We start from the raw sequence: 9770 nt of genomic DNA, 5'->3' as shown, positions 1-9770 counted from the left end.
GAAGATAAAAGCTTAAGACGACTGTGCAACAAGCTAACGAATTAAAAGTCATTCCAGAAATGAACAATCAGTTTTTTAAGATGGACAGCAGAGACCATTTGACTGCAGAAACGACTGTTAGCTCACATTTCCTCTGCAGCTGCACCAGCTAATGTAGCCTTGAGCCATTAGCATCAAGCAGAGATGAGGAGCGGGCTACAGAGGTCTGTTAAAGCCACTAGGGTTAGTAGTCCTGATTCTGCAGGTCGAAGGCAGCAGTGAACCTGGATCTGTGTCTGTCTGCGGCGGGATTCTGGGATTTGCAGGAGTTTCTGGTAAACCTTCATGATTTTGTGTGGAATCTGACCCGGTGACCAGTTATAAGTTCCTCACAGTAACTTCAGACCGCACTGGCTCGAGCTGCTCCCTCAAACAGCTTTACACAACTCCATTCATATATATACGGTAGTACTGCTGTGAACAGTCTGATTTTTCAGATGGTTGGTTGGTTGGGTTCCTCTGTAAGAACACTTGTAACTGTTCTTAAACGACCCTCTTGATTTGAGTCATAACTGGGTATTTGACTTAAAGTGAATGAGTGAAACGGGTGGTCGCTGTTTAGACGCCAACATGGTTCAAGCTTCACTGCATCAAGGAAAAATAGAAAATGAGTTCTAAACATTTTTATGAAACATTTTTAATAGAAGAATCTTGATACAAAACTTTAATGCAAATATTTCTATTAATACTTTAAACTGTATAGTGAAAATCAAAAGGTTACATCACTTCTCATGAGTATAGTACCGTTCAAACATAATATAAAAGATACGAGGTAAGACTGAAGCACTCTACTTATTACAGATGTCCTCTAGAGCTTCTTTCATAATAGTGATGGAGTGTATAAACTGAGGTAAACACATGCACCAATGAATATTTACTAAAACTGTTGTTAAGACCAGTTTTTCCTTAAGACAACTCAACATATTTATTTTTCTTTGACTTTCAAAGACCAATATAGCAACAAGCAGTCAATAATTTGGTCGCTGTGCACTGCACACAGTGTGCACATTAATATGAAATGGGCTGTAGGCCTTTGCCAATGCAGTTTTATTAATATAACAACCTCTGAAACACATAACAATCAGTCTCCATATTACCTAATTTTGGACTTCATTAACCCATTTGATAGTTTCTGAATATACTGCTTTTTTGGTAAGTAAAAATACTGACCATGCAGTAATAATCGCCTTCTGACACACAATGAGAGTTTCTATGCGAGCGAGCACATACTGCAAGTGTAACTACTGTAGCTGCTAATAATGAAATGTCAGGACTGTCCCCGTTTCCTCCCCCCTCTGCCTGTACCGCATCAATACTACAAATGTTCGCCAACAGATTATTTTCATATGATAAAGCTCAGGGCTGAGCAATACATGGGCAAACTGTATCACTATGGAAGTCTTATGAATTATAATACAGAATTTACTATTAAAATACATACTTTTCCTCAGATAACACTTGGACAAGACAGCAGTCAACACCTACAGGCAATGTTGTGTTTTCAATCCCCATCAATAGGCCTTTTCCACAGCAGGAACACAGGTGTTACTAATAACATTAACGATGGCTCTGTTATAATCAGGTGTCCCAGTAAAGTGACAGTGAGCCAGCATGCGCAGTATCGGGACTCTGAAACATCCCCATCGCTTATTGACTAATAACACAGGTGTAAATGATACAAATTAATTATGGCCCTGTTCCATTTAGGGCGGCCAGGGCCCTGGTGTTGTGCATGCTGGCTCACTGGAATGACTGCGACATACTAAATAGAATGGGACCACAATGAATTTAATCAACTCGGCTGTGTTTTCACCCTGCATGTCGATATGGCTGCTATGAAAAGGGCCTCTTTAATTCAAACCTAAACTGATTAGAAATTGGTGGTCAAAGTGACAGAACTCAATTCCTATGCTAAATATGACTATTTCATACATCTGCTTACTTAATTCTTTTGAACTATCAGTTTGAAAACACAAATCCATCTTGTCCAAACGACAAACTGATTTCTATCACCCGAAAGACTTCCAACAGTGTTATACGCTCCCTTCAAAATACCCCTTTTATTACATTAAAGGCCTTTCACTGATTATGGCTGACAAGAGCTTACATGTCATATCGTAATTGTGGGGTCACACTTTTAAATACGTTTACGTCGCAATTATGTCTGTAAACTTCTGAAAGCTATCGATATATCCTACTTTGACACTTCTGTGATATTAAATAAATATAGACGCCTCACATCAGCCAAAGTCTGTCATTCAAGCTAATTAAAAGCCAAAGTAATGGATATGGTGTTTCACTGTCAATGTCCAGTATTTTAACTCTCACATGTCCAACCCTGCGGGCACAATAAGTGGAAACACCTGTGTATATGAAGCATCGGTGTGCAGTACAAGCACACCTTCGTCTGTACCTGAATAGAGAATTTGGGCTTGAAACTTACTTCTTTTCATGTAATAAAAGAAAGTTTAAAATGATCTGATAACAGATTGAAACAAATGCATATACCCCCCCATTCTTTCCAGCCTGATGAGGCACAATTTATGGCAAATTCTGAGGACATACAATAATATAAAGTAATAAACAAATTACAACAATCTGATCATTTAGGTTACAGTAGTTAAGGCTTCCTATTGATTACATGGATCCATACAAAAGCTTGCGAGGATGCTGATGGTGTGCACTTGGTACAACATAGTGGAATTAATAATGTGCCTCTTCCCGTTTCCTAATAATTTCAAGTATGGAGTACCCATGTGTAGACTGATCAGGCTTCATAAACTGCACTACAGCGCATGACGAGCACCACTCTAACTGGTCACATATAGTCGTGTTGAGGGTGTGAAACCTGTGCGGTTCACTAATAAACTGAGTCTAAAAACATGTCAACAGACCTGCTTGTGTTCAGGTCGGTTTTTCCTCCACCTCCTGCTCTTCTTCTTCTCTGTCATCTTTAACGATCCCTTCATCGATACTCTCCAGCCTCAGTCTCTGACCGTCCAGGTATCTGGGTCTCGGTGCTGCTCTCGTCGTAAACAGCCCCCCCGGAAGAGCCAGACCCTCCCCGAACAGGGCGAGCTTAGCGTCGCTCTCTATCGCCTTCGCCAGACAGGAGGCGAAGGTGTCGAGTGACTTGTGTACATCTGCCTGGACTTGAACCGAGGACGTGCTTGTGTTTTCAGCTGAGGAGGAAAAACACGGATACTATCAGACAAACGTTACAGGAAACAAGTCTTGTGTTTCGTGAGAGGTTCTGTTTCGTAGCTTGCTGACCACAGAGTCAAAAATGATACCTTTGGCTTGCTCCACCTGGTCTTCAAAGGTGACGGAGCTCCTCCTCTTCCCGGATGGATTCCCGTGCTGTTGTGGGTGGGAGGAGCCGTCTGTGGAGAAGTCATCCAGCAGCATCACGTCTGTGCCTGTGTCGGAGACATTACAGGAAACAAGGCGGGTTAATTGATTGTTGTTTCATATAGACTACCGAATTACCAGAGACCATGCTATATGGTCGTGTATATCATCAGCGGATTATGGACATATCTCGCAGCTCTAAACACAAATGAGATAATCAGACGTTTCTTTGTATTACACATGACATTACTTGCCATCCTGAACTGCAAACATGAGCTGTGAGACAGGAATGTGGGGGCGACTGTAACAACGCTGTGGGAGTATGACGCAACAGAGTTTCAAACATTATGTTTACGCGCGCCATGAATCATTTTATGTTCATGTTAACAGTTGAGTTTTAAAAAGCAGAGTTTAAAAGGATGAAGACATTTGTCAGTAAAGATGCATCTTCTGCTGACAAAGGACAAATGATTATTACTGTAGTTCTGAAACAATGAATTAAATGTTTATTTGTTGACGGACAAATAATCGCCCCCCCAATTTTGATAGCAAATAAATTCCTTGTTTCAGTAATTCATCAAGAAAAATGTTAAAAAAAGAATCTCTGGTTCAAGCTTTAAATGTGATAATAAAGTTATTATCTCAACCAAGCGTAAACCTGGGGAGATTATGTTTCCGGTCATGTGTGTGTGCGCAACAGTGTATGCATGTGTGCATCTGTCTGACTTTCCATGGCTAATCTCACATACTACAGGACCCATCAGCCTAATATTTGAGGTGCTTATTTATGACTATGCTCTCATACCTCTTATGGTTTTGGAGATTCACACTTTTTGAAAACATATTCTATTAACAGTTTTATTCCGTCATTGACTGCTGACTCCACACTCCTTGCATCTGAAAATGCATCTGATACACTTGTGGCCTAAGTAAGTGTGTGTGTGTGTGTGTGTGTGTGTGTGTGTGTGTGTGTGGGGGGGGGGGGGGGGGGGCACATTTAACCGATTGTCCGTTGCGACCCTTGCAGGTTTTGAGACCATACAGTATATGGAGAAGATTTACAGTTTTTAATGGGAAAGACTTTTGGCAACTCATTTGATACATGATTAGTTATTTTAGTTTATCTTTCAAGCAAATATCAAACAATCTTTGGTTCCAGCTTTTAACAACAGTGAACAGATCCCTCTTTGGGTTTGTGACTGTTAATTAGTCACAACAAGTAGTTGGAAGACGTTACCTCGGCCTTTAGGAGGTTTGGTAAAATGATTATATTGTGTTGGGTTAGGACACACACAGAGGATGGTTTTTTCCCCCTGTGTGCAACACTTACATGAGTCCTGAGTGAAACTGAAGCCAGTATCCCCAGTGCTGCTTCCTGGGGCCAGCAGATGCCCCCCACCAGCCAGCATAGCGGTCAGGTGTGGGGACATGCCCAAATCTGAAAGAACACAAGCAAGATCTTGTTGAACAACATCATACAACACATTAAACACACAAATGTACATCAAAACATGCTTTAAACACTGTACATAAACCACTTATTACCCCCTTTTACAGTTTAATCTGTAAATAAACATTGTAGCTACCTTCTCTGTACACAATAGTTATGTTTTCTTATCTTTGTACAGCTTTGTTGTCCTTGTTTTTACTGTGTCTATTTGTATCTTCCGGAAAATTTTTCTTTCTGTCTATGATTTGGTGTCTTTACATAAAGAGGTAATAAATAAATATTTAAAAAAATCACGTCAACCTTCATTTGAATTGATCTGCATGACAAAGAGAGCCACTGCTGTACACCCACCTGTGATTCTGTTGGAGATGCTGAAGAGGCGGGACGTCCTTTGCCGCGTGGCGAACGACTCTCTGTAGTACCGATCTCCGAAACACATCCCCAGCAGCTCCTTCCTCACCGTTTTATTCCACAGGCCGTAGATGAGCGGGTGGCACACAGCGCTGCAGAACGACAGCCACACGACCAAAGTCTCCAGTCCCTGAGACACACTCCCTAGTCCCCACAAAGCCTCGGTACACACCACCCCGACATACGGCCCCCAGGTCACCAGAAAGGTGCCGACTACCACCAAGATGGTGACGAAGGCTTTGCACTGACTCCCTGCGTACACGAGGCTCCGCCGGCTTCCATTAGAGGAGGTCGAGGTGCTTGAGTTTTTCCGTCCGTTCTTCTGAACTCCAGTGGAGTCATCGTGGGCCACAACAACTGTCCCACAGTGTACTTTCCGGGCTTTCATGCGGGCAACGCGAAAAATGACGCCGTAACAGGCGAGCATGATGAATAAGGGGGGGAAGATGCACCAGAAGACCCAGAAGGCCGTGTAACTCGGCTCTCTGTGCCACGACGCAACGCAGGTCCTCTTGAAGCAGTCATACTCGAAGGAGGACCAGCCAAACAGAGGAGGCAGACAGCCCACCAGGGAGTGCAGCCACACGTAGGCGATGGCAACGACTGCCCGGTTCCCTGTGATCTTCATGGGGTAGATCATCGGGTAAAGCACCGCGTAGTACCTGTGTGGACGAGAGGCGAACACAGTTAGGAAGACTGCAGAAGACTGCTCAGATTTCAGTGAGTGATACAGAAGCTAACAGCTATAAGCTGCGCTGCGCTGCACCCCCCCCCCCCCCCAACAATGCTGCCAAGTGTTTCTCTAAAAAGCTGCATACAATAGAAAAGGAGGCTTGGCGGGAGAACAGAAACATGCACTGTAATCACAAACTCTCAGAGGTGACGAGGGTAATTAGGACAGCAGTGGGAACAGTGAGGGCTGTATGCTACAGAGCTAATTTACAGTAGATCCTAACTACATATTTCAGTCCTTTGTGATCCCTGACAACCTAACAATATCATTTAACCAGAGGGAAATTCAATGTCAATTTCAACCTGATGTGCATCTATAAAAACATACATCACACAAAAACATAACAGATTAACTAGAAGATTATTTCTTAACAAATATATTAATCTTTGAGTCTATTAAACTGTTGTTTAGAATTCCCCAGAGCCCCAGGGCGACATTGTCAAATGTCTTAGGCATATAAAGCTAGAACACTCTGGAGCTAGGGAATGTTTGGTATGCCTTTTTTTGCTTGATAAATCACGTAAATAATCTCTTTAAAAATGGGTGTTCCTTAGTTAAGTTATAGTGTTACAATACTAATACCAAGAGATAGATTTGTTGATACCCTACATAGAGAAATATAAACTTTCTCCTATTTTTATATTAGACAAAAGTGATCTCTCCAAATGTATCACCGTCTCATTTTATCTTTACTCAAAACAACCACAAAAGCCACAAAAAAAAATAAGATAAATAGTAAATATCTAGTCAACGACTAAAAGAAAAAGGTTACCGTCTGTGTCTTAAAAAGGCGGTCGAGTTCAGAGTATCAATCTTTACCTGCGCAGGCTGTTTTATTTGTGAATCAGCTTCTTATTTCTAAAAATAGGAACTAACGGACATAATCTCAGATGAATGGCTCATTCATATCAGTGCACATTTAAAGTTACTTTGTGCGAGTCGGTCTAATGCTCGTCACTTGAGCGGGGAAAATCTCCAGAAAAATACCACGAGCTAAGTGTGTGGTTAACCAAGCTTATTTACTAGGCTGCATACTGACCTTAAAGGGAAATGCACCAGAAACTGTGACATTTCCACAAGTAAATTGAATGCAAATTCAAGTGAATCCTATAAACAGAAATATGTGCTGCTACATCTCACGCTCACTCTGGAAACAAATGACACTTTCACCTGTGCTTTATGAATAAAAATGTATCGTTTGGTCTTAGTACTTAAGTGACTTGCTAAAGGGCGCATGAGTCTGGAAACAATCAAAAGAAGTTATCATCATTATTAGTACCTCTGACTTCAATAATGATCCAGCACTAACCTGTCGATGGCAATAGCTCCGAGGGTAAGCATGCTGGCCGAGCTGATGAGCAGGTAGAGCAGCGCGGTGAAGTTACACCACACGACCCCAAACACCCACTCCCTCTTTGCCGAGCTCACCGCCACAAACGGCAGCACCAGCGTGGACAGCAGCAGGTTGGACGCGGTCAGGCTGAACACAAACTTGTTGCTGGGCGTGAGCAGATAAGGCCTGCGATAGAGGGTCACCACGATCAAGAGGTTCCCCAGGCAGGCGAGCAGCGTGATGGTTACAATGGAGACCGACTCCAGGGCAGCCAGACCCTCACCGTTCCCCACTGTGGTGCAGTTCCTACTGGTGTTCATGGTGCGAGGCTGGGCCACCAGACAGGTGTAGGAAGGGTTGGCGACTGTAGTGGAAAGAAGGAGAATGTTACACTCTGAGCCTTCCACTTAGCACTTATTGTATTCATACTAGCTTGTTGCACTTATTGTATTCATATTACTTATAGCACTAACTGTTTTTCTTGTTTCTGCACTGTACTTTGGCTCTGCTTCATGCTCTTAGATGCTTGTTTGGAAAAGGAAATGTACTTATGACTTCTGGTGACTAGTAGTTCATTTGATTACCAATGTTGAATGCACTTATTGTAAGTCGCTTTGGATAAAAGCGTCTGCTAAATGACTGTAATGTAATACATTACTGCTGTGTGTGCATGCAGTTTTGGGGTGCAAAGAACCACTATTTTCAAAGCTATTTTTCCTGGCTGAAAAAGAAAATGCCTGTTACAATTTCTACCAACTTCTTGTTTTGTCCAACCAACAGTTCCTATGATATTTAGGGAAAAGTAAAACGGAAAAGCAGCAAATCCTCAGATTTAAGAAGCTGGAACCAGAGCATGTTTGGCTCTTTTGCTTGATAATTGAATGAAATGAGAAAACAATTATCATTGTCAATTAATTGTTCTGTCATTTCAGCTCCAATACAGTTTAAGGTCAGATTGTATTGAGATGCATGTACTGCATGACCTCATTAAAATAATTTAACTATGATTAACATAAAGGCAGAGTTTATGTTCATAGTGAGTGATCGGTTACACATCTCAACGGCCTGCTATTTGATTTTAACACGGCATGGAAATTAGTTGAAACCAAGGGCTTAAAAAATGTTACGTATATTTCATCAAGGGTTGTACTTGACACACAGTATCGAGGTACTTGTGTTTCCATTTTGTACTACTTCATAGTTTAACTCAGAGGGAAACATTATACATTTTATATATTTATGACAGCTGTAGCTACTTTGAAGACTAGCATTTTACATACCATATTAAACTATCCAGCAGTGTGTAAAGTTGTCAATAGTAGCTCCAATTCCATCAGCTACAACATTAAAATGCTTCTTACACATGTATGCAATATTGTAGCTAATAAATAATATAACATTGACGGGGGAAGACAACAAATGGAAGACTTGAAATAAGTAGTTTTACACTGCCGTACTGCTACTTTTAGGGATATAAATAGTATTTCTACCTCTAGCTTTACATTGTAGCATCATCGGTAATGTTAAGCAGAAGTTGTAACGTTGCACATGTAACTAAATGAGGAACTATTTAAAGGCTTTAACGCCAATCTAAAAAAACGCTCACTAATAAATCGCATGTTTGCAGAGTTAAAGTTTAAGCAAAGTAACTTTAACGCGAGTGCAAATGTGTTTCACATTTAAATGCATTGCTAGCTGCCTCACCTACCGTTAGCTTCAGTTGTTAACTTTATTTTAGCAGAATAAACACATTGGTTGTCATCTCCCACCTTGGTGTTAACGTTACTCGGTTATCTTTACAGAGAGTTAACGTAAAGTGACATGTTTATCCCAGAAATGTAAGTCGTCTGTACATCTAGCCCCATACTGATGGATGTAAACTTTGTTAATGTGTGAGGAGGGTGCACCGCTAGTTTCAGCCCGCTAGCAGAAGCTAAAACATCTAACGTTAGTTAGCCTCGGTTAGCTCAAACTTTCTCCCATTGTCCCCCCGAAACACAGCTCTCCCTCTTTAACTTTTACCTGCTTCGGTTCGGCGCGGTGGCTCCACATTGTATCCTCATCGAAGGTGAACCGTCCATCCTGCTTGTCCGTTTTCACGCTACAACCCAGCAGTGACTGAGGGCTGAGCCTGACAAATGTCCAAAGAAGCCCCTCGACATAGTTCGATAACGTTAGTCCCTCCTAAATCACAGACGGCCAGCTGCGGCTGCAATGGCGTCCTCCTCCTCCTCCTCCTCCTCCCACCTCAGCTTCTACTCCCTCTCCTCAGACTCCTTCAGTGTGTGGGTGGTCTTGTTTCGCCATTTCTAGCATTGTTACCTCCGTGATTAACCTGTAGCTGCATACACGTTGTGCGCTTTTTAATCATCATAACACTGTGAGTGTTGAAAACCTGAAAAGTTAATAGTTGCAACATTATCGGATGCAACATTAGTTAACACTAACATAGT

At 41.8% G+C, this 9770-nt stretch overlaps 1 protein-coding gene across 1 annotated transcript; it reads right to left on the bottom strand.

Annotated features, from left to right (window-relative positions):
- Window positions 1-726: 726 nt before the first annotated feature.
- Window positions 727-9515, bottom strand: gpr161b (G protein-coupled receptor 161b). The gene is made up of 6 exons (XM_068704952.1): window positions 9340-9515; window positions 7294-7681; window positions 5192-5913; window positions 4721-4828; window positions 3333-3458; window positions 727-3221 (listed from the first exon to the last, which is right to left on the bottom strand). Exons 2-6 carry the CDS (start codon window positions 7635-7637, stop codon window positions 2944-2946), a joined length of 1578 nt encoding a protein of 525 aa, XP_068561053.1. The 5' UTR covers window positions 7638-7681; window positions 9340-9515; the 3' UTR covers window positions 727-2943.
- Between the last annotated feature and the right edge of the window lie 255 nt (window positions 9516-9770).

This window comes from Cebidichthys violaceus, unplaced genomic scaffold, assembly GCF_023349555.1.
Source record: "Cebidichthys violaceus isolate CVI_PGR_0920_01 unplaced genomic scaffold, fCebVio1.0.p SCAF_11, whole genome shotgun sequence".
NCBI classification, from domain to species: domain Eukaryota; kingdom Metazoa; phylum Chordata; class Actinopteri; order Perciformes; family Stichaeidae; genus Cebidichthys; species Cebidichthys violaceus.
This window is presented reverse-complemented; position numbering and strand designations above follow the sequence as displayed.

What these genes read in the sequence shown, in the direction of transcription:
- gpr161b (XM_068704952.1), bottom strand. Translation starts at nt 7,637, where the DNA reads ATGAACACCAGTAGGAACTGCACCACAGTGGGGAACGGTGAGGGTCTG. An exon ending in GGAGCTATTGCCATCGACAG is followed by an intron (nt 5,914 to 7,293) that starts GTTAGTGCTGGA and finishes TCGTCCACACAG; the next exon opens with GTACTACGCGGTGCTTTACC. An exon ending in CATCTCCAACAGAATCACAG is followed by an intron (nt 4,829 to 5,191) that starts GTGGGTGTACAG and finishes GTGTTCTTTCAG; the next exon opens with ATTTGGGCATGTCCCCACAC.